A 24,386-nucleotide genomic window follows, 5' to 3' on the forward strand; every position below is an offset into this window, starting at 1 on the left:
TCTGAGGGCATCTGGATATATAAAACCAGTCCCATTGGGAGAACTCCAAAACAGTTGACTTTGAAATGGCCACCGCACTGGAACTGAGCAGCAGCGAGATTCGCGGTGTGTGCCAGCGTTACCTTCATCAGGATGTTGCAGAATCAAATCCAGGATTCGATATCATTAGCTATCAGCTGAAGCCCACATCGGATGCACCGGCTGGTTATCTGGGAAGACACTTGTACCTGCAGGTCACCCTGAAGCTCCATGAATCGGAGGAACCCCGCCAGCTGACTTTCTTCTCCAAATCCGCACCCGAGGGCAATGCTTCCCGAATGGAGTATCTGGAGGACTTTGGTGTCTTCCAGAAGGAGATCGCTGTCTACCAGAATGTCCTGCCTGAACTCCACAAGGCCTGTGCCGACGTGGCTCCAAAGTGTTATTATGCGGACAAGAATCTCCTTGTTTTTGAGAATCTCGCCGATCAGGGATATCGCATGGGTGCAAGTCGTGATGGTTTGCTCTCGTACGAGCAGCTGCACTGCTGTCTGAAGACCCTGGCTGCCTTGCATGCGGGTTCCATCATCCAGGAGCACAAAACGGGAAAGAAACTTACAGAAACTCAGCCAAAATCGGTGGTGGAGAATGCCTATCCCAGCGATGTGGGTCCCGAGCATCTGCGATGGGTGAACTTTCAGAATGCCTGCCTGGTGCTCAAGGAGTTCATTAAACTGATGCCCAAATATCAGGACAAGTTGGACTATATCTTGGAGAATTTTACTGAAAGGATGTCCTATATTTTTGAGGCTGTCAAGACCTCGGAAAAGTATCCCAATACCCTGCTCCATAACGATTTGTGGGCCAATAACATTATGTTCCAGTATGGGAAATATGGCGAAAGTCCACTACAGTGTCGCCTCGTGGACTTCCAGCTGGCCCGGTATGCTCCACCTGCCTTGGATGTTCTTACAGTCCTCACTATACCCACATCGAAGCAGTTCCGGGAAGCCCATCTCCAGGAACTTTTGGCGGAATATTATCGCTTTATGACCGAGTTTCTGAAACGTGCCAATCTGGATATAGCTCGATTTTTGCCCGAAAAGTGCTTCTACGATTCGGTGGAGGAATTTCACAGCATTGGCCTCATCGAGAGCTGTCTCTTTTGCCACTTGGTCACCCTACCACCGGAATCCACCAAGAAGCTGACCAGCTCTGCCGATGGCTTCAGGGATTTTTTTAGCAATCGACGCATTGAGATCTGTGTGGAGGCCTTTAAGACAGATGAAGTGTACAGAAATCGTTTGATGGACATGCTCCAGGACTTTGTGGATAATTTTGTTATCAAGGGGGAAAAGTAAATTGTATTTATTGCTAAGAAAAATTATAAACATTATAGAAAAATGGGGTATACATATATATATTCTTTTAATTAAATTTTAAAATCTATAAAAAGATAAAATTCTGATGTTTACAAATTCAAACACAAAATACATAAAGTGCAGCTTCACTGTACATCAATACCAGAGTTATATAACTTCAAGCTTGTTCATTTTTAGGGCCAAACTACTTTCTCAATCCAGTCTAGGTATGTGTAAACATCGGTGTAAACACTGTGAGGATTTTCAGCAGTACATAAATCACCATACGACACCACCCCGATCACTTGGCCCAAGCAGGAGCCCCACTCTGAATGCCATCTAGCCAGTGGTCCACCTGAATCACCTTTGCATGTGAGGCCGACGCTACAAATATGCCTGCCGGGAAGGCCACGGGGGCAATCTGAAATTTTTAGAATCGGAAGCGTGAGTTTGTTCAGCTCCTTGGACATTCTAGGTTCATGGTTTACTGCTCCCCAGCCGGAAACAGTGGCGTTGTCACCGATTTTTACACTACAATTCGACAGACAGGCGGGTTTTATCTTCTCATTAAATACGACACTATCATTTAGCAGCAATAAGGATATATCTCCAGTCTTGGTCCAAACGTCGCGATCTGGAGGATACTTTACGTCTACGACCTTATACACAATTCCATCTGTGAGGCTGTGTGCACCCAAACGCACAAAGAAATCGCTAGAAAAAAGATAATGCGGTAATAGATATAATAAATTATGAATATTAATTTTAAATTGCATTTAAATGCAGAATTAATATTTAGCAGCATACTTTTCAGCACTTTTTAAAGGGGATTAAAAAATGTTCTAATATAACTTACGGCTCTTTTGTACCATTTTCTCGTTGAAACTGAATACAATGTGCTGCAGTAAGTACATATTTCTTGTGTATCAGGGCTCCGCCGCAAGTCCAATTCATTTCCTTTAAAGCTTCATTATACCATCCAACCGATGCCATATATGGGAACTCATTCTTATTGGCTACAGTTGCATCAACTATAAGTTTATGAGGCGGACAAAGTTCCCTGTTATTGGACCAGTTCAGACAAGCTGGAAAGATAAAGATTATAAATTCTGCTAGTTAATGTTATAATCTTAGTACTAACTTACCTATTGCCGATTTACTTGTGTAGGTTCGCACTGTGGGACGCGGACAGCATACATGTGTTTTGTTACACATCGGCGGAGTATAGCTCGTTTCGAAATCTTTGCAGTCGAGCTCGGGAACACATCTGCCCTTGCAGTTGGGAAACGCATTATAACCTTGAACCACTACAAATATTAAAGGAATTAGCAGGATTATTTTAAAAAACATGTTGAAGAGATCTTTGGCATAGCAATGCTATCGACCGACTTCAACGAGCTGAGAAGACTAACTGAACCAAGAAGAACTTGACTTGCAGATGAAAACTGGGAATTAATTAATTCCATCAATTATAAACCTACAAAAAAAAGAGTTTAAAAAAATAGTTGTCACTTTAAAAAGTAAGTCAGCAAACATTTGAAGAAATTAACACAAAAAATATAAATTTCAATTAAAAGAAATTGAATTATTAGCGGCAACAAAAATTAAAAGAGTGGAAAATAAAGAATTAATTTCAATTGAATTGAATTGAACAACAAACTTGTGGCTTTTAGAATTGCAACAATAGAAAGTAAAGTTTTTTTTAACAAAAATTATTTATATTCCCCCAAAAACCATAATTATAAGCCTTAAAAATTCAAAAGCGAATCCCTCAACCCCAGTCAAGTTTTTACTCAGCTTTTTAGTCGCATGCTTCGTTGAGTTTCCGTTTTCGTTTTCGTTTTCATTTTCGTTTTGGTTTTCATTTTCTTCTCTTTTTTTTTTCATTTTAGTTTTAAAAAACTTTCAAGCTGTGTCCAAAACCTGCAATCCGATACGATACGATACGATCTCCGGCTTCGGCCAGTCTCCGGCCGCTTGGCTTAAACTCAACTTAAACCTAAATTCAGTTGCCAATTGGCCGCGTTCAATTCAACAACTGCTGGCGGCTTAAACAAATTTAAAAAAAATCGTTGAGCATTAATGAGTAAATAAATTAAATTTGCATTGTTCTTCTAAATCGTTTAATAGGGTTTTTAATAATCAAACAAAATGTGAGTTAAATTCAATAAAAAATAAAAAAGTGTGCTCAAGTGTTTGCAGATAGTTGGTTTTAATTATAAATGTTTTATGATTTTGGGAAATAAAAGTCTAAAATTCAGGTCTAAATAAAAATCCTTGGACCCATTATATTTCACGCACTTAAGGATTTATAGAAATGTTTTGGTGATAAATATTTTGTATGGAAAATTGCCATACAATGTAAACAAGTTTTTAAAGTAAAGAAAAAACTTAATTTTTACAAAAAAAAAATTTAAAACAAAATTTTAAATATATTAAATAAAATATAAACTTTTTAATAATACCAAATAAAATAAAAAATCTGTGTTTAAAATCTTAAAAACAAATTCCAAAATATTTAATTTAAATACTAAAATATTTTTCAAAGCAAATCTAAATCGACAAGAAGCAAATAATAATATAAAAAATTAAAAAATACATTTACTATACATAACTATAAATTCTAAAATAATTATTAATATTAAATATAAATGAAATAAACCCTTTGCTTTTTAAGCTGTGAATTAATTTCCCGAACAAAAAATTGCATAATACTTTAAGCCCTATAAAATGCAATGATCCCACAGCATATAATTTTTAAAATTAAAAAATTCGCTGCGGTGGTCGCCACTCAAAAAGTGAAGAAAAACTGTGACAACAAAAACTGTGACACGTACAATGAAAAAAGCCCATAAACTACTTGACCTATCACAAGAGCAACAATAGCTTAAAGTTGTCGGCGACAACAACACCAGCATTCATTGACTGACAAGCATAAAATCGAAAAGGAAAAAAAATTTACGACGCCTCTGTACTCAACACATAATTCGGTTTAACTGTCACGTTTTTTTAACAAATGCAAAAAATGCCCAAAAAGTAAGAGACTAAAATAAATAAATAAAAAACGTAACTTAAACCGAAGCAAAATTCACCAAAAACGCAGACACAGACACAATAAACTTTATGAAAATAATAACAATAATGCGACCAAAAAAATAAAATTGTGTTACGATTGTCATGCTGAGCCGCATTTTCAATTAACCCAAGTGAAGACCCAAAATAAATGCCTTTTAGCCCATGTTTCGCTTTGGCCACTTACGCCATTTGGCTAATAAATATGATCCGCATATCGAATATTGGCCATGGGTGGCCAAAGGGGCGTGGCTTATAGAGGGAGTGCCGATGGGCGGACAGAGGGGGTGTTGCCAAGCAACGCGTGCCAAGAGCTTAAATAGGTTGGCATAATTATTACCAAATAGAAAATATCTCTCTATTTATAATAGGGCTTTAATTGAATTTTAATTTAATTTTATAATAATTTAAATTCGGTGTGAAAATTGTTATGAAAAAGCTTGTTTTAAAATAGGAAACAATTATACTAGGAAAATATAAAGTATTACCTAATATATTTTATTTAAATGTTGTAGGTTTAAAGGAAAAAGTATTTAAAAATTATCATTATCATAATCATTAAGATACAAGATATTTTACATAAATATTTCTTATTCTTCATCAGTTAATAATCCCTAAAAAACACTTAATAAACCCCTTAAAACTATATTTAAAATCCCATTTAATTACCATCTGTCACAACCTGTACACTGGGCTGCTCCTCTTCCTCAAATAGTTTTTTTTTAAGAAAACAAATGTAAAACAACATTTTTAATTAAAAACTTCATGGGGAAGTGAAATGTGCATAAAAAAAAGGGACACAAAAACAACCATCATCTACCTCTGGCAACCTTGAAATGATTTAAAATGTTCACACTTTCGAAAAAATTTAACGATCACTTGGCTACCATTCGCCGGCTAAAACTTGTAATGAGCGTTAAGTGCGGAGAGGTTCCCTCATGATATAGTATGTAGTAGCATCCAAGGTTCCTGCATAACGGTAGCGATTCAACCTAATTTTCCAGACCCAGTTTTTTGATCCCACGCACCCAAAAAAAAAAAAAATAGAGAAAAAATTGTAACAGATGCGCCAAACGGGCATATTTCCTCATTGTCCGGCATGCAAAATGTAAACAAATTTGTGGACTTGTTGTAGAATAACAATAATACACAATACGTCAATCTTTGTCAATTAACCACATGACCCAAATTGGGAATGCTATAGCCACTACGTTTGTATATATATTTGTATACTAGCAGACCCGACCCGCTTTGCTGGGCCCGTACTAATTATAGTTGACCCGGCAAACACTGTTTTGTCATGCATATTATTTGTAGGAAACAATACGGAAACAATGAGCATATTACAGAGTTGTCAGTAAATAGAATATTAAACCTTCAACAGTAATCTTAATATATAAAAATCTCCTGTCACTATGTTTGTTCGCTATAGACTCCTAAACCGCTTCCTCTGCTTGTTCAATAAAATGATACTGGCATCGGGTCGTTAAGCGCTCTTCACAATTGCCCATAAAATAAATTTGAAGAAATTTCGGATTATCATCAGGCATCAATAATCCAATTTTGTGGTACATCTGGCCTTGTATTTTGAATGTAGTTTCAAAATTACGTCCATCGGATGCAAGATCACAAATTTTAGTGGCCCCAAATGACGTCATTTGGAAGCAACTATTAAATTTGCATATTTTACGCAAAAATAATTTTGAGTCATTTGAATTTCCAGCAAGAAGGGATAATAAAGGTTCTGGCGGAGCAAGTAGAGGTTGCAAAACGACTTTTCCTGCTGCGCAGCACATACCGGCAGTTTCATTCCGAAATTTAAACGCCTGACAATATTGACATACTTTGTCCATTCCACCGATAGCAATTTTTGAATGCGCAAAGTAGTTAATATCTGGTGCATATTCAAAAGCAAGACGAACGAATGATGTACGAACTAATGAGCGACTGTTCCGCTGCCTTTGTCGTACTTGTGCTCGTACTATACATATCTATGTTTCTATCTCGAGCCGCCCTGATTCTCGTAATATTCTGCTGCAGACGTTCGCTACGCTGTTCCTGGGATTCTTGTGCACGACCTTCTGCTGTCCTAATTCTTTGAGCTCTATTTCGAAACGTCTGCGTCGTGCCACTCTGCTGCTTACGTTGTTGAGATTCGATCTTTTCGGTGGCATTTTGCTGAAAATATTATCTTACCTTCTTAATGTATTTCAAATGATAATTTAGAGACTCACCACTTATAAACACAAAACAATAATTATGAATGACAAGTGACAATAAAAGAAAAGACATTCTGACGAAATGCGATTTATTGAAATAATATATTACAAAATATGTAATACGTGAAGAACCGCTCAACCAATTTGGTGCAAACTCATCAACAAAATAGCCCGAGCAAAGCATAAAGATTTGGTTAAATAAGCACACTAAATTCCATAAGAATCGGTAAAGCCGTTTCGGAGGAGTGCATAAAAAAAGAAGATTCCTCCTTGTTCTGCCGAAACTGCCATGATGTAAAAGATCTTAGCTATCCTATCTCTCAAGTTGAACCAAACTGCATAAGCACACTAAATTTCATGAGAATCGGTAAAAACGTTTCGGAGTAGTGCATAAAAAAATAAGATTCCTCCTAGCCCTGCCGAAACTGCCATGATGTAAAAGATCTTAGCTATCCTATCTCTCAAGTTGAACCAAACTGTATAAGCACACTAAATTCCATAAGAATCGGTAAAGCCGTTTCGGAGGAGTGCATAAAAAAAGAAGATTCCTCCTTGTTCTGCCGAAACTGCCATGATGTAAAAGATCTTAGCTATCCTATCTCTCAAGTTGAACCAAACTGCATAAGCACACTAAATTCCATAAGAATCGGTAAAGCCGTTTCGAAGGAGTGCATAAAAAAGAAGATTCCTCCTTGTCCTGCCGAAACTGCCATGATTAGCTATCCTAACTCTCAAGTTGAACCAAACTGCATAAGCGCACTAAATTTCATGAGAATTGGTAAAGCCGTTTCGGAGGAGTGCATAAAAAAATAAGATTCCTCCTTGTCCTGCCGAAACTGCCATGATGTAAAAAATCTTAGCTATCCTATCTATCAAGTTGAACCAAACTGCATAAGCACACTAAATTTCATGAGAATCGGTAAAGCCGTTTCGAAGGAGTGCATAAAAAAGAAGATTCCTCCTTGTCCTGCCGAAACTGCCATGATTAGCTATCCTAACTCTCAAGTTGAACCAAACTGCATAAGCGCACTAAATTTCATGAGAATTGGTAAAGCCGTTTCGGAGGAGTGCATAAAAAAATAAGATTCCTCCTTGTCCTGCCGAAACTGCCATGATGTTAAAGATCTTAGCTATCCTATCTCTCAAGTTGAACCAAACTGCATAAGCACACTAAATTTCATGAGAATCGGTAAAGCCGTTTCGGAGGAGTGCATAAAAAAGAAGATTCCTCCTTGTCCTGCCGAAACTGCCATTCTGACTGAAAAGCGACAGACAGGATGGATTGACATATTAGTTGGTTGTCAAATCTAATGTCAAATATTATGATTGCGTTCAGAAATTTAACTTAAGATTTATAATTTAACGTTTGTGACAAAACTTAAGATTTATCTTTCGATTTCTATATAGTCTTATTAAAAACAAAAGACAGATTAACAACTGAAGTTAGCTAAAATTAATTTTCTCGAAGCTATATGAAGCTGTGAGACTATGCAATTTTGTCGCGTTCGCGATTCACTTTCACTTTTGTTGAGTTTCGGAACGCGATATTAGATCCTCCAACGCGCATGCGAATTTGAACTTTATACAGCGGTAATAAATTACAAATTGACTCTCCATTTTATTTAGAAAACGTGTGTATGGGAAATAGAAAAATACTGTTTTGAGGATTTTCCCGGCAATTATTCGAATTTTTCTCACCTTTTAAACCTTCCCTACACCTCCACGAATAATTCAAGACCAAGATAAGATAAATCCGTTCAGCCATTCTCGAGTTTTAGCGAGACTAATGAACAGCAATTGATTTTTATATATATAGATATGTATATATGCCACGGAATGTACGTGTACCGTCTGCCTGTCCTACTGAAAAAAAAGCGAAAACTGCAGCGACGCGCCGTTGACGCCAATTGGATTCCATTGACCTAATCACATGGTGTATAGTCGCTGCTGTTCGGTCGCCGAGAGCTGTAAGTAAGTAGCTGAGCGAAAAGCCCGGACTCCGTACTCGAAATGAGCCCCCGAAAACCTGAAAATGCCAACACATTTCTCGTCTGTCGGCGGCGCATGCGCAAAACGCCAGAATTGCATAAGATGATGGTCGGGGTACCAAAGTTGGCCATTTGGATGCCAGGCGAACAAGTCACGGGACACCAACTGGGTGGGGTTTATACCCTCCTCCCCCACTGGGTGCTGCTGGGTCACTGACCAAAAAAAATATATACCCACATATATCGTACTTTATATATGTTTGTACCACACACAAAGGAGAAGATGTCTTCTTGAATTTAAATGGTTTTTTGTGGTTGAAAATGCAGTTCCGCATTATTTTATTCAACAATTTATGAGTTCTTTTATTTATTGATTTATTAAAATGCTTTCAGAATGAAATAAGTACTAAATCGGGTCATTTTACATTATCAAAAAAAAGATATTTAAAAGGTTTTTTAATTTTAAAGTGGAAGAATAAGAATGAATACTGTTTATAGGGTTTCTGGTAATTGGGTTTTAATGGTTAATTTTATGTAAAATACAGTTCCGTAATTATTCTCAGCGAATTCTTAATATTAAAATATTATCTATTATTATATTCCTTATTATTTTACTTCCTAATTTTTATGGAATTTGTATATATGTTTATTTTAATTCAGTTCTGAGTGATTCTTTGAAACATAAACCGATTAACCATCGATACATAAATCGAAATTTTAACGTTTCTTTATATGTGCAATTAAAATTAGTCCTCTAAAAACTTACATAAAACCTCCTATTTCTAGATTTCATTTAAAACCTCCTGTAGTTACAAAAAATCCTTCCGCTATAACCCGAAAAGCCACCTTTTACTAGTCTCTGCCATATAAGTACCTAAGTACACACAGTCCACTCCATTGATTTGCATTTCGTTGCATCACATTCACTAGTCAAAAGTTTTCCCAGCTCTTTGCCTGTATAAAAATCTCATTATCAAGCCCAGACTTGGACAATCTTTCTGGCATACAAAGTGCCATGAACCATTGGCAAAACCATGAGTTAGCAGGTAACCGAAGGGCGAACACACACAGACACTCAGACTGGCAGAGGCACTTGGCCAGCGAGACTGCCGCAAGTGGCAATATCAAGTCCAAAACTTACATCATCGGTGGCCAGAAACAAGCAGAGAGGCAAGTGTGGTCCGCCACTGCCGGTTATCCAATTAAAAGCAAAGATCAGGGATCTTTTTTCAGGCCGGCAAGACGCATGACTCTGGAAAATATCTCGCCAGTAGCAAAAGCAGCGCCAGCGACAGAGTTTTCCTCCAGGCCAGGCGCACGCGACATCTAGGAAATGGCAATCACATGACAACCAAGTTTTAGCTAGGCAGAAAAATAGAAAAAGCCTATCAGGGATGACTGGAAAAAAGCTAGGAAAATATATGATGTATCCTTTGGTTTAATATTAATTTTAAAAAATATATAAAGCTTCAAAAAACTGAAATTATAAGCTTGAAAAAGAACTTAAGCTAGTTTTCCCTTCAAATTTCTTGTAAAACCTATAGTTCACTCATCCTCTTATATGTTAAAATGTGAGATGCTTCACTGTACTGTACAATACCTAAAGATTCAGCTCTCTTGCCTCACTTTAGAGCCGCGTCAGCTGACTTGGCCAACGGGTTGTCCCAAGCCTCCGAGTGTGGAGAGTGAAAAGCGGTCATTTAGGCGTGGACTGGATGCGTGGATCGAAAAGTGCGGGAATGGGGAATGCGTCTTTGGTGTGTGCGTGACAGGCGGAAACTTGTAATATTATATGCACGCCACAATTATGTAATGATCTTCATCGCTATAATATGTAGCCTTAAGTCGAGCAAGTGGAATACCATATATCTGTCAGTCATCCGAAATCAACGAGGCGTAATCTTCTTCTCTTTTTTTTGTTTTCAATGTTTTAAAGGTGCCTCCTGCGCGGTCGTCTCAGCGTCTGGCCAGCTCTTGCATTGGCCCTGCTGTCTCTCTTGGCCGTAATCGAGGCCAGGCCACAGAGGAACCTGCAACATGTGGCCGTGGTGGAGAATGCCGCCTGGGAGCAGACGCTGCCTCAGCAGTTTCAGAATCCCTTTTACAAGACGCCAAGGGTGAGGGATGCTTTGGCCAGATCCAGTTGGTTTGGACCAGGCGAGGAGGTGGTAAGTTGGTTAATATATTATAATAGAAAATAATCTTGAGTTACTTAAGAAGAAACAGAAAATAGGCCGAAGAAAATTCTAACAGGTCGTATACGTAATTTGTGTAATAAAGCTTGACTTTAAAAATTTAAAGATTTAATTGAGGTTTAAGGCAAATATAAAATTAATAATAATAATAATAATAGTTCTAAAGATATTAAAAAATAATGTAGAAATATATATATTTGTTGTTTAAACAGTAAAGTAGAATAAGGCAACAGGTCGTATACGTATTTTTTATTACGTCTAACCATCTAATTTCATAGATATATTTAGGGTCAAAAATAAAGCTTAATACAATAATAATAATGATTTTGTATTAAGCTTTAAGATGGTTTGTTTATTCACTGACTAATTTTATATAATTATTATTTTAAATTAAAATTCTCCGCCAGGTTTACGACCGTCAGGCTGAGAAAATTCCACGCATGGAAATCTACAATGTGCTGTCGCATGCCGGCTTAATACCACGCCGGCGTTTCCTCTAAAATTAATATAAAAATATTCCAATAACAATTATGTACTGTAAACTTTATAAAAATAAAAATCAAAGTCATTAGTTTAGGAACGAAAAATCAATGTATTTATTCTATAATAAAGGGAATACCAATCTACAACTCAATTAAAACTCATAATAATCAAAATATCCTTAAATAACCCCTTACCCTTATCTTCTAAATATAAAACTCTCTTTTGATTTTGTATTATCAACTTGTATTATCAACTTCTGGTCTTATACAAAAATATATATGAATTTATTAGGGTCTTTTAATAAAACAACTAAATAGATTTGTTTACATTCATAACCTCAGCTTGGTCCTTAGCGCTGCCACAACCTTCAATCTATTGTCCAAGGCCTGCTGGTCAGCCTCTTCTCCTGTTGGCTTTTCCTCCAGCTTTTCATTCTGTTCCAGCAGCGTTTTCCGGGTATCTTCACTGGCCGCTATTGCTTCTATATCAACATCAACATCAACATCCTCTTCATCAGCACTATCCGCATGGGACAGACCATTGCCATTGATGGCACCGCCGTTGGTCAAGGTGGCATCTCCTCCTCCTCCAGTGGCTGAGGAATGCCTTGAGGCTGAATCCGCTGGGATGAGCAGCGACTTGACAAATTCGCTGCAAATCAGGCTCATGGCGGGCATCGTGTGGGCGGACAGATTGACAAACTGTAATACGAAATAAAGAAATAAAACGATTAATTGACATTGACCTTGGTGAAGTTCAAAAAGTGTGTTAGTAGTGGCAGTGGTGGCAGGTTTTTTTATAGGTATAAAAAAAAGTTTAAAAACAAAAAGTTTATATAAAGAATGATAGAAAAAAAGGAAAACTTAAAAAAAAAAAATGTTGGAAAGAACAGTCTTCATTCAACTAAAATAAATCATCTAATTATAAGAATTTCTTTGGCTTTGGCTTTGTATTTTCAAAAATATATAGTTTTGTCAAAGCTATATATGAAATTTTCTATTTTACAAATTACAAAAACAAACTGTGAGATTGTGTAGCTTTGAAAATTAAATATTTTTTAACCCAAAACTAAAATCTAAATAATTTGTCAAAGCTTATCTTAGCTATAAATAAGCCAAGTTCCCAACACCCTTTAGTTTTGGCACTTGTACTTATTATTTAAATTTTTTATTTGGGTGTCGAGATTGCGGTTCAAGTTCAGCTCAAGCGCTGAACAATGTTAATCACATGATTATTATTCGCTTTCGGTTTTTGTCATTGCTGAGCGGCTTTTAAATGTCTGATGTTTGTTTTGTTAACCTTCGCGCATGCGCTTACGGCTGCCTGTTTGCTATTGTTGCTCCATTTTAATGCAAAATACAAGTAGTTCACGAAATTGGCAAAGACAATCGAAGTGCAAACACATCTTTTGCGTGTCAATCAGCTGAGCCAAGCAGAGTGTGCAATTTGTGTTATTGTTTTTCCAGGAAAATACACTCAGTGGCTGACTCAAACTGATTCGGGGGACGATAAGTCAGAAACACTAATTGAGTTCATTTTCGAAAGAACCGACTAAAACCAGAATAAACCCTCAAAAACTACGATAATTGGCAAAAGTAATTAAGGCGAGCGATTTACAATATTACACGTAGCAACAGTGTCCGCAAAATTTACATCGCCGGACAACAAAGCGCTCCTAATTATTGGCCCCCAGCACAATAATCGAGTAATCGAGTTTGGGGGAGAACAAAAAAAGGTAAAGTGTCACCGGCACGCAATGGAAAATGCTTGCCACACGCATAAAACACAAAATTCGAGCGGGCAATGGGTGTTGCAGGAAAAAAAGAGGGGAAAATGTGGCACTTTCATTTAGGGAACAGTGGAATGAAAAGGAATAAAAAAGAATCGGAAAATATTGTAATTGAATTTATCGAGAAAAAAACCTGTTACTAAAAATTGAATTTTTGCAATTATTTTGTTGTAAAAAAGATTTAAAACCAGTGAGTTAAAATTATATATATTTTTTATAAATACAGTAAAAGAATCTCTTTTGGAATCATTTTATTGGTCAAATCAGAAAACAATGTTATCGGTGAGCTTAAACTTAAAAAGAAACCCACTCTTTTTTAAGTTAAAAATGTATTTTTTTAATTACAAAATTTTATTTCTTATTTTCATCTATTTAATCCACCCATTCCACTGTGCACCAGTGGGCGGCAGTGCGGCTGCACCGACAAACCCAAGCCCCCCCCATTGACCATTCACAATAGCTCGTAATAGCAAGTGCACAAGCAAGAGAGAGGGCAAGAGTGAGAGAGCAGCGGTCACAATAATAACAAAACGAAGAGTTACGAGAGCGGGTCACGAAAGCCGAAGCCAGAGCCGAAGACCATACAGCTCGAGTTGTATAAATTGCCGAGAGCCGCTGCGACAGCTCAGCACTTTACCGTTGTATTTCGCAGAAAAACAACAGTTAGCCGGAAAGAGAGCCATAACCGGAAGCGCGTGCCGCCAAAGTTTACGGAAATAAAAGCGGACAAAAGTTCATCCTCGCGCTTCTCTCGTTCTCTCCCTTTCTCTTCCTCCTGCTGCTCTTTCTCTTTAACTGCAACTGACAAAGTGGCAAAATCAGATTAAACGATTTACGGGCCACTGACAAAGCAAAAAAATAAAAAAAGTATAAAGAAAAAAACAACAAAGTGCAGTGTGCAGAGGCGGAGACAGAGAACTCCTTGTTCAGAAAAAAAAACAGAAGGAAATATCCGGAAAATGTGGCCCAACTTTGTAGCTGTCATTTCCCTGCTGTGCCTTGCATTCATCGCCTGGGCGAAAGCTGGACCCGTGCCAATTGTCAACGAGGTGAGTAAAAGGGGTAAAAGGATTGCGGGTGATGCAGGGAAGTAGATGGCAAAAGGAGCCCACATATAGCCCTCACAGTGGGAGGCATGAATTTGGGGCAATGACTTCACTCGAATTTCACGCCGAAATGGCCGCCTCCGGCGCCACTTGCAGCAAAAGTGCAGGAAGTGCAAACGCGCTAATTAAAAGTGGGCGGCGTTGAGAATTTTCTCGAAAAAAAAAACAAGCAGAGTGCACTCTTTAATTAAAAGATTGCTTTCGAATTAAAAAATAATGGCCGAGGGAATTTATAAATACAAATTAAACGGAAGTTAAACTTTGAAATACCCTTGCGAAATATATAGAAAAAACAATGGTGCGGCGTTATCAGATGAAGATTTTCCTTGGAGAATATATTTCCTATAGCAGTTTGTTTAGTTTTCCAAAGTTTAATATTCTTGTTAATGTATTGCAAATTATTGACCAGTTTTCAAATATGAGTCATAGAAATACCATTCAACTTAAGTTAAGGCTAATTTTACTATACATTTGGACAAATATTAATTTTTTACGGAATTTTTTTATGGATCTACATTTAAAAATCGTACCCTTTCAATTTTAAAGTTTTAGTTTCAAGTTAAGCTTATCCAATTTCAACTTGCAGTGTTTTATCAAGGGTCCTTTTCAATAATTGTCATAATTTAATAAAATATTTTTAATCATATTAATATCTCCCTAGAAACCCTTAAACCCCTTAGCAAGGGTATCAAATACAGAAACAAACAAGAAAGAAAGCTAACTTTGGCCAGCCAAAGTTTGTATACCCTTGCAGGTAACAATTAAAATATATCATAACTAAGCCAAAAATGCATTAATTTTGATTAGTTTTTATTAATTTAACCCTAGACGGTCATGCTTCGTCGATTCGACGACGCAAAATCACAAAAGTTCGAAAAATGAAAAAAAGGTCGTTTTTTATTCTTAGTTTTTAAGTATATTCTTAATATAAGAATTAATTATTATTTCTAATTTTGAACAGTTAAAATGATGAATTAAACGATGTTAAATTTTTTTTTACAATATTTGTTTGTTTTTTAACAATTATACTTATTTTAAAATTGGCGTCGTCGATTCGACGAAGCATAACCTTAACGTAGGAAAAATAAGCATGACCGTCTAGGGTTAAAAAAACTGCATACCAAATTTAAAATTTTAAGAAATCAAAATTTTTGGCCATTTTTGCTAATTTTAATGATGCAACCCCTTATCAAATTTCGCAAAAATGGCCAAAAAATCGATTTCTTCCGGACATGTCTAGAAAGATTCCCCTGTTGATGCTGATCAAGAATATATATGGTTTATGGGGTCGGAAATGATTCCTTGACTTAGAAAAATATTATTTTGTAATATAAAATCGGATTTTTTATATTAAAAAACTTCTTGATTTTTTTATAATTAAAAATATCATAACTCGGCCAAAAGAGCATTAATTTTAAATCGGAAAACTGTTCTGTGCAAGATTTTCAACAGTTAATAAATCTGCATACTTCATTTTAAAATTTTGAAAATTCAATTTTTTATCAAAATCAAATTTCGCAAAAATGGCCAAAAAATCGATTTCTTCCGGACATGTCTAAAAAGATTCGCCTGTTAATGCTGATCAAGAATATATATACTTTATAGGGTCTCCTTCACTGCGTTGCAAACTTCTGACTGATATTAAGTATAAGACCCTGCAAGGGTATAAAATATAAGCAAAACTAAGCTGGCAGACACGTTGGCAGTGGGTGCTGCCTTAATCTGTGTAACTAAATATAGTCAAGCGGTAAAAGTTTTTGTTCCCAAGACCAGGCGTTTATATAATACATATTAAAAATCTGGATCCTATCCGCTTATCAACTGCCGTGCAGACTTGACCCTTGAGAGAACAAAACAAAGTGATTAATCAATTTTAAAAATAACAACAACTGATTATTAAAAAGTGATCTTTGGAAAGGAATACCCCCAAATTGCAGGAGTCAAGTTCAGATGCTGATTATTCGAATATTATATAAGGCTAGGCCATCTAAGAATTTGATAATATGAAGGGATCATAACGTCATCTCTCATTCTTTAATATAATAAATCATCAAAAAAGAAACTGATTAAATAATCTTTTCAAATGGAAATTCCTGTAAATTGGCCTTAAATAAAATAAGGTGATTACTCAAGGCACATTATAGGCACATGTGAGATTAAAAGGATCACGTGAGAAGTCAATCATTCTCACCTCAAGTAGACCTATGCCAAAAAGCCCTAAGCGAGCAGTTGCTAGGCTGATAAATCTCACTCGACGTATGCCCAATTTAAGGGGGCTTCCAAAAATAAAACCCACTTTGAGAAGACTGCGTTATAAATCTCAATGGAAATTATTCAAATTGAGTTGAACACGAGTTGTTGGGCGCAGACAGAACATAAAGATATATTCAAAACACAAAAGACAACACAAGGGACAAAAGATGTACAATGAGCAGGCGTCAAAACCTGGGAAAATCTTGTAAAACTATATGCGAAACTTTGAACTACTTTTGTGGGTTGCATTTGCATAAGAAAAGCTGTTACAGAAATAGCACTTTATGCTTTATCACTAAAGTAAATCACGTAATGATTTATTTCAATTTACATTTTTAGCTTTCTTTTTTTCTATCTTAACTCATTAATGTCCCTTACTAAAATCCTTATTCCAGCACCAACAACTAATGCCCAAGGTCCCTCAATGGCACTGTCTACGCTATTTCAAGCATGATGTCCTCATGATGCGACGCTGTCGCCATTTGCGTGTCCCGACGGCGCCGCGACTTGGGGATGTCCTTAAGCGCAAGAAGAAATAGTATGCGGCCAACAGACAATCAACGTCAATACTCAACACGACTGAGCAGCAACGAGATCAATTAAAGTTACCTTTTTTAAAGGATTTCTAAAACCAGAGACCAAAGCTAAATCAAATATATATATATATAATATAATACCAATTAATTCTACAATTTCTAAACTTTATACTAAGTCCTAACCAATTGTACTTCATAGATGTGTAAGATTTCCAAATAAAATGACTAAGAAACTCTAATGAAGCGAAAGATCAAAAGAATTTTGAGAGATAAATAAATAAAAAATAAAATTAAACTTACCGCATTTACAGCACTATGTTCTCCACGCCCAATGATCAGCGGACCATTGCTCTCCAGGGTTTCCGCGGTCACCTTTGGCTTCGTCACATGAATGCCGAATGTCGCGTGCCTCAGCAGATTCTCAGTGTCGGCGGGCTGTTTGGCAAAACTAATAGGAGCGGGTGTATCATCCGATGGACTCTGACCCGTTGGCGCCAAATAAGCAATCTCCTGCGAGTGGGTGAGCATCAGCAGCGACGACTGTGCCTGCCAGTCCACATTTATGGAGCTCTGTTTGGGCTGTCGCCGGGGCAGCCAGGCCAAGCCATAAGTCTTGGGCATATTACTGCGCTGGTACAGCGGTAGCGGAACATTCGGTTGGAAGACATGCACTAAGAAAACGAAATTAATCAATGAAATCAATAGAATATATATTTATGAGGTGATATTTACTTACACTCATCGTTTTTCGTGATGACAGCCATTAGATTGGTGAGCGGATCAAAGGCCAGCTGGCGAACGGATAGCTTCAGACCGGCCTGTAGCCGCAGAGTCAGCAGGTTCCAGATCAGGACCCTGGATTCTGTGCAAACGGCCACCAGGTGAGCCTGATCCCCGGCTCCGAATTGAACCTGTGATATATGTGCCAAACCCTGCAGTGGGGCTGCCGTGGCAGGAATTTTCTTAGGCTTCAGTTGGGTTTTGTTGTTTTCCTCCGACTGTGGCTTCTCCTTCTTCTTCGGCTTCGTGCTCTCGTCCAGCTTGAGGGTGCTGAACAAAGCCGTCACTTCCTGCGGCACCAGATCTTCAAAGTTCCGTCGACGCTGGGCCAAATGATCGATTCGATACTTGGCTTTGTAGCGATGCCGCGTATGCAGGCGATGCAATCTGGCGTCCAGCTTGAGCAACTTCATTCGCGCCGCCTGTGGCAAGATTGCCTTCTGTTGCAGGAGCTCCATCAAGCGATTCCTGTGAGCCAAGGGCACAGAGCATTCAATACCAAAGCGTCGCAGCAATTGCAATTTCTGGTGCAGATCAAGCTCTGGCATTTTCATGATGTACTTGAATACAGACTCCTTTTTGGCATTATCCGGTTGATTGAGAAGCTTGCCCTTGACAGGTGGCCCCACTATCAAGGCCTTGGCCTGTTCCACCAATTCCTCGTCATTGCTTTGGATGAGACTCTGTAGGAGTCCGCACAACTGCTGCCTCTGTTGGGTGAGTTCTTTTCTGGCTCCATTTAGGGGAGTCTGTGCCAACCTAAGCTGAGCTTTGGATATTACACCATCCAAGCCGGGCGGACAGCTGAGCGTTTGCAGCGGCAATCGGGGATTCCTGGCATCGTACAGAGCTAAAATGTTGCCATAGCCCACGGCTAAGAGGGAGCCATCCTGCGAGAAGCAGAGCGAACCTATAGACAGATTCCTGTAGCTTAATTGGGCCAGGCAACACCACATTTTGCCACGCTTGTAGATGTTTTCGGAGTCGGTAATGCCCCAGATTTTGATCACATTATCCTCGCCAGCGGAGGCACAACGCAAGTTGCTCACCTGGAACTGACTGGAGAAGCTGATGGTCTTGAAGCCATGATCATGCGGCAGATCAATGTCTGTGTTTAGGATGTAGCTGGAATTATATAGATTTTTTAAAGGTTTTTATTATATTATAAATATTTTTAAACTAAGTATTCTTTGATAAATTTATCAAACGATTTAAGGCCACTTTCCTGTTTGAAAACTAATTTTTATAACGAAAATCTTTCTTTTTCTTTAAGCCAAAATGACTCGTCACGCTCGCAACTGCACTGCCGGAGCTGTGTACACCTACAACGAAAAGAAGCGGGACTCAGCCAAGTCTGGCTATGGAACCAATGCCAAGCGGCTGGACAAGGACTCCATCAAGTCCTTTGACTGCTGCTCCCTCACCCTGCAGCCCTGCCGCAAGCCTGTCATCACCAAACAGGGCTACCTTTTCGACAAGGAGGCCATTCTGGAGTACATAGTCACCAAGAAGAACGAGTATAGCCGCCAGCTGAAGGCATACGAGCGTGTGCGTCGTCTAGAGGAAGATCAGCTGAAGCACAAAGCTCAAACCCAACATCAGGCGCGCTTGGAAAGCTTTGTGAATGCACAAAAACCAGTGGACAGACCTTCTGAAAACACTTCAGCTTCACTTTCCACTTCCTCTTCCATTTCCAACATAAACAACAGTCGCCTGCCCAGCTTTTGGCTTCCCTCGGAATGTCCTAATGCTGGCTTGGCCAAGGTCAAGAAGCCAGATCCCCTCATATACTGTCCTGTTTCGCAACAACCATTGAGGGTCAAGGATCTGATTGAGGTGAAGTTTACGCCGATAAAGGAGGACGGCAAAGGCCAACGCTCGCTGATCACCAAGGAGGCACGCTACATGTGTCCCATTACCCATGATGTCCTAAGCAATTCCGTGCCCTGTGCTGTGCTGCGTACCACCGGCGATGTGGTGACCATGGAGTGCGTGGAGCGGTTGATTAAGAAGGACATGATCCATCCCCTAACTAATGACAAGCTCAAGGACAAGGACATTATTCCCCTGCAGCGTGGCGGCACTGGCTTTGCCAGCACCAACGACAGCCTGCAGGCCAAGGAAAAGAGACCAACATTGCAGGTCTAAGATTTTCTAAGATCCAATCTAAATGGTTTTTAAAGCAAACTAATTCCTTATTCTGCTAAATATATAATTTAAAATCGACTCTCACCTTTGCAGCTTCTCATTGTATTGCCAAAACTTGAGCCTTACTTCGGCAAAGTTCTCCAAATCGTTGTAAACCTCGCCGGTGGCCATCCAATTTATGTTAAAGGCCGCTCGGGTTATACGCGTATTGTAGATGATGCGATTCGCCTCCTCGCTATGTACATTAGTGTCCACCACGCGTAGCTGGAAAATAATTAAAATAGTTTATTTCCCATAGTTCTCACATTTCCCTACACATTACTCACGTTATAAAGCATACTCTTGGTGTAGGCTGAGTAGAACTGCAAGTGTCCTGATCTGCCATTGAGCACCAGCGTATTGGTCCTGGGATTCAGACACAAACCCATGGGGAACTTGCTCCTGCCAGTCTTATCCTTGACCTCATATGTGAAATGCTGGACGGTTGACTTGATCGCATTATTGCTGCCACTCAGCAGCTGTATGGCATTATCCTCGGTGCACACAAGGACATTCTCATTGTCATTGCTCACTACTATATGCCGGATTACACTAGCCATTCCGGGCAGATACTTGCGTTCCTCGGGCATGGCCACGGACCACTTGACCAGCACCCGTTCATGGCCACCGCTGTAGATGCTAACGCCCGAGGGCGAGAAGGCCAAGCTGGTCACCTCGTCATGATGCCAATGGAGCAGGGTGTTGGTCATTGTCTCACGCTTTTCAAAGTCCCGCCAGATAAAGATCTGACCCTCAGCGTCAGCAGTGGCGGCCACCATCTCGCAGGGACTCATTCGGACACAGGTGATCAAGTGCTGCTTGGCGCTCTTGAAACGGCAGAATTTCCAGTTCACATAGTTCAAGAAGTAAATGTAGAAGCCTTGGGCTAGGATTATATACTTGTACTGACCCTTTCCCACGTCCACAAGGGGGGTGCGAACTCTGTGGAGAAGGATTATTGAGTTGTAGGGGTTATTTCATACATTTTAAAGGATTTTAAATGATAAAATTCAAAGACTCACTTTAACTTTAGGCCGCAATTCACTTCAATCCTATCGCCCGTACTCGTATTGACCACAAACCAGTTGACTTGGTCGCCACTCCTCTTCTTTGTTGTTACAAAAGCACAGGCTGTGTCGCCACCTTTGTACAGATTCATCAGGTGGCAGGTGAGGACATTGGCCTCTGGCACGCCCAGCTTCAGGGATACTGTCTTCTTGAGCACGCCAGCTCGCCAATTCCATCGCAGCACCTCGCCAGTGCTAGTACAGCCCAGCAGGAGCTCTGGCTGCTTTAGATCCAGCTCCAAACTGATCAAAGGAGCCTTGGCATCGTCGAGAACCCTTGTGAGTTCACCCGTACTGGTGGCGTACACCTGCACCTTTGTCAGGCATCGCACAAACATGAACCTGTAGATCGGGAAATGTAGTTTTAAAGAAATAATTATACATTAATTCCTGGCGGAGCCACTAACCTTCCATCGGGCGAAAAGAGTGGCGCATGTTCCACGATGTTGCCGCCTGCCAGGTACTGCAGCTCCAACCGGTCCTCGTCGTCAAAGTTCATGGCTCTCCGTTGGTTAGTCCTACTCTCTAAGGATCCTCAGTGCTGCGGCACTGTCTACGGAGGGCAATTTCACTAAATTAATGCTATTTAAGCTATTTTTGTGGACGATTTCCCAGTAAAATTCAACAATGCACGTGTAGCCCAGTGTGACCGGTCAGTGAGCGCCAAGAATATACCAAAAAGTAAATATACCGAAGAGCTGAAGAGCTGAAATAAATTAATAAATTGTTAAAAGTAATATTAATGGTATTAGGTTTTAATTAAAAGACGTAATAAATACAATTCTTTAATTTCCTTAATTAATTCATCAATTGATCTCAGAAACGAGTTAAAAGAAAATGTAAACATAATAAATGGGTTCGGAAAAATACCACTGGTTCTCTGGTTCACGGTGACTGGTTCCGTTTCGTCGCAATTTATTTATTTATTTTTTTATCAACATTTTAAAATATATAATAATAATATTTTAACATTAACATTATTTGAAAAATTAATATTAAAAAAAAAATAAATGTATTTAAAAAACAAAAGTGAAAAAACATCGATACTATCGATTGTGCCCCCAAGTCTTGCCAGCACTATACATGCTGGACCAGTATAGAAATATATTAATAAATTTGTTAATGGCTCAATTCCGGCTCGCAGAGTGCTCCGATTAGCAATTCAGCTAGCTGGGCAAAATAACTTGGCCAGGAAAAATCAGAAAAACATAAGCCGACAACCGGTCACCGAGGAAAACCCAGAAAAATGCGAAGAAAACTTCAAGGAACAAGAACAACAAAAACAACTGCTAACATGTGCAACGTTGCATGGAAAAAGGGGAGTTTCGCGGACCACTTGCTGGCAAGTTGGCTATGCCTATTCCTGGCCGCCCTTGTTCTCATCTCCTGCAGCACCTGCACCTTTGCCGCTGATCCCCTCAAGGTCATTTACGCCGTCAATGCCGGCGGAGAGGAGCACACGGACCGGAATGGCATTCAATACGACGCTGATCCTTTGAAGGGCATTGGCATCGCTTCGGACTATGGCAAGCACCTGCTGATGATCGGACGGGTGCAGGAGCAGGACGAGGTGCTGTACAGGACGGAGCGCTACCACACCACCACCTTTGGCTATGACTTGCCGAGTGACGGCGACGGGGATTACGCTTTGATCATGAAGTTTTGCGAGGTGTACTTCGATGCACCGCAGAAGAAGGTCTTCGATGTGCTGCTCAACCGGAAGCACACGGTGGTCCGGCAGCTGGACATCTACGACCAGGTTGGACGGGGCTCCGCCCACGACGAGATCGTGTACTTCAAGATCAACAACGGCCGGCTGAACTACGAGGGCGAGGTTTCCGACGTACGAAATGGTCGCCTGCGGCTGGACTTCATCAAAGGTGCTCTGGATAATCCCAAGATTAATGCCTTTGCTTTGCTGAAGGGCGACGTGTCCCAAGTGCCGCGTCTGCACGGCACCGAGGCGAGTGAAAGGATGAAGCCGGAGCTGGGAAACAGCAACAGCAAGCAGATTGTGGATCAGAAGCAGCCAGGACACCAGCCGGAGCGGGTGGTGCGCGCGCAGAGGGATGATGTGGATGAGGACGACGAGGATCTGGATGATGAGGAGTTCGGCGAGGAACTGCCCGACCAGTTGAGAGACAGTGGCGAGCACAATGATAACTCGCAATCGCAACCGACGGACTCTAAGAAATCTTACAGTGGACCCCGTCAGCCAAATCCTTACTCCATGGACGACTCTTCCATATTGCTGCCTGTGTTCATAGCCATCGGAGCCTTCATTCCGCTGCTATTCTGCCTCTGCAAGCTGTGATTCCCATCCGTAACCCGATCTCGGCCTGCCAGTTCATTTCCTGCTGCTTTTTGTGATTTTTGATAAAAGACTTAATTGTAATTACTTATCGTTTAGTTCGTACGTTAGCCACTTGCCCCAGAGACCGTATCGGATTCCCCCGATTCCGATTTCGATTCCGATCCCCTTGGCGCACAGCTCGCTCTCTATCGCTCTTAACACTCTACACTTTCCGTACTTTGTAAGCTTTTTGAGTTCCTTTTGCGTTGACCACTGCCGTCACAGGCTCGGGTACTTAATCCTGTTGAGTCACTTGATTTATATAAATAATCCTAGGACTAGTTCTAGCTCTAGATTGCTTGGTGGGATGTGCGCACAAATTTTAGGCGGGTTTTTGGCGACAGTTTTATTTGGAAACTGTCTTAAATGAATATGGAATGAAATAAAATCAACCTTGTTTGTTATTGAAGAAATTGTTTTTCGTTATTTATGGAGGGTTTCTTAATATTTTTAATATAAACATGTATTTTTATAATAGCGAAGGACTTGATAAAATATAATGAAGAAAATAACAATCTTTTTTTGTAATTTACTTTATTTTTACAACTTCCTTCCTAAAATAATTTTCTGAGAATATACAATATTTTTTATTTTTATTTTTTAAGCGCTTACTTTCTTAAATATTTAAGAAACTTCACAAATAAATTACGTTCTCCTGAATTTGTGACGTCACAACTCCACAGACTGGTTCATCCTGTGAACCAATAGGCGATATATGGTGAATCCTGACTATCGATAGTATCATCGATGACTTGGTAACCTGCGGGAGGACTTTTCTTGAAGCTGGGGAAAACGAGGAAAAACGGCAAGGAAAATCGGTCGCGACGGAAAATTCAGTCATCAGCGTGTGTCCATCGAATCGGCAGTGAAAATGTGCCAGCGGCGGCGGTTCGACTTCTTCTACGCCAGCAAGTACACCAGTTTTAGTTTCCACAGGAATCACATCAAGTTGTTTGCCGTGTACATGAAAACGGCAAATCTGATGCAAAACTTCAACGTCCTCAAGCGTTCGCTGTAA

At 39.5% G+C, this 24,386-nt stretch overlaps 8 protein-coding genes across 8 annotated transcripts; 6 read left to right on the forward strand and 2 right to left on the reverse strand.

Moving 5' to 3' along the window:
• Window positions 1–48: 48 nt before the first annotated feature.
• On the forward strand, window positions 49–1,516 carry LOC108081367 (uncharacterized). Its single transcript, XM_017176520.3, has one exon. The coding sequence runs from the start codon at window positions 66–68 to the stop codon at window positions 1,338–1,340; it is 1,275 nt and encodes a 424-aa protein (XP_017032009.1). The 5' UTR covers window positions 49–65; the 3' UTR covers window positions 1,341–1,516.
• An 18-nt stretch (window positions 1,517–1,534) lies between these two features.
• Window positions 1,535–2,784, reverse strand: LOC108081352 (serine protease snake-like). The gene is made up of 4 exons (XM_041775778.2): window positions 2,753–2,784; window positions 2,486–2,647; window positions 2,197–2,425; window positions 1,535–2,054 (listed from the first exon to the last, which is right to left on the reverse strand). Coding segments are annotated over exons 1-4 (912 nt in total). The 5' UTR covers window positions 2,754–2,784.
• Window positions 2,785–3,358: 574 nt separating this feature from the next.
• Window positions 3,359–11,385, forward strand: LOC108081374 (uncharacterized). The gene is made up of 3 exons (XM_017176528.2): window positions 3,359–3,493; window positions 10,556–10,787; window positions 11,222–11,385. Coding segments are annotated over exons 1-3 (327 nt in total). The 5' UTR covers window positions 3,359–3,491; the 3' UTR covers window positions 11,315–11,385.
• Window positions 11,386–11,517: 132 nt separating this feature from the next.
• l(2)05287 (WD repeat-containing protein l(2)05287) lies at window positions 11,518–21,677 on the reverse strand. The gene is made up of 7 exons (XM_017176603.3): window positions 21,423–21,677; window positions 20,971–21,357; window positions 20,236–20,890; window positions 19,995–20,173; window positions 17,718–18,886; window positions 17,282–17,652; window positions 11,518–11,998 (listed from the first exon to the last, which is right to left on the reverse strand). The coding sequence occupies exons 1-7, from the start codon at window positions 21,512–21,514 to the stop codon at window positions 11,627–11,629; spliced, it is 3,225 nt and encodes a 1,074-aa protein (XP_017032092.1). The 5' UTR covers window positions 21,515–21,677; the 3' UTR covers window positions 11,518–11,626.
• Window positions 13,729–17,285, forward strand: LOC108081423 (uncharacterized). The gene is made up of 2 exons (XM_017176605.3): window positions 13,729–14,135; window positions 16,841–17,285. Exons 1-2 carry the CDS (start codon window positions 14,046–14,048, stop codon window positions 16,982–16,984), a joined length of 234 nt encoding a protein of 77 aa, XP_017032094.1. The 5' UTR covers window positions 13,729–14,045; the 3' UTR covers window positions 16,985–17,285.
• On the forward strand, window positions 18,945–19,987 carry LOC108081421 (nitric oxide synthase-interacting protein homolog). Its single transcript, XM_017176604.3, has one exon. It carries the CDS (start codon window positions 19,040–19,042, stop codon window positions 19,907–19,909), a length of 870 nt encoding a protein of 289 aa, XP_017032093.1. The 5' UTR covers window positions 18,945–19,039; the 3' UTR covers window positions 19,910–19,987.
• A 402-nt stretch (window positions 21,678–22,079) lies between the features above and the next one.
• Window positions 22,080–23,781, forward strand: LOC108081452 (malectin). Its single transcript, XM_017176642.2, has one exon. The coding sequence runs from the start codon at window positions 22,262–22,264 to the stop codon at window positions 23,327–23,329; it is 1,068 nt and encodes a 355-aa protein (XP_017032131.1). The 5' UTR covers window positions 22,080–22,261; the 3' UTR covers window positions 23,330–23,781.
• Window positions 23,782–24,134: 353 nt separating this feature from the next.
• Window positions 24,135–24,386, forward strand: LOC121502496 (uncharacterized). Its single transcript, XM_041776205.2, has one exon. It carries the CDS (start codon window positions 24,240–24,242, stop codon window positions 24,384–24,386), a length of 147 nt encoding a protein of 48 aa, XP_041632139.1. The 5' UTR covers window positions 24,135–24,239.

This window comes from Drosophila kikkawai, chromosome 2L, assembly GCF_030179895.1.
Source record: "Drosophila kikkawai strain 14028-0561.14 chromosome 2L, DkikHiC1v2, whole genome shotgun sequence".
Classification (NCBI taxonomy): Eukaryota; Metazoa; Arthropoda; class Insecta; order Diptera; family Drosophilidae; genus Drosophila; species Drosophila kikkawai.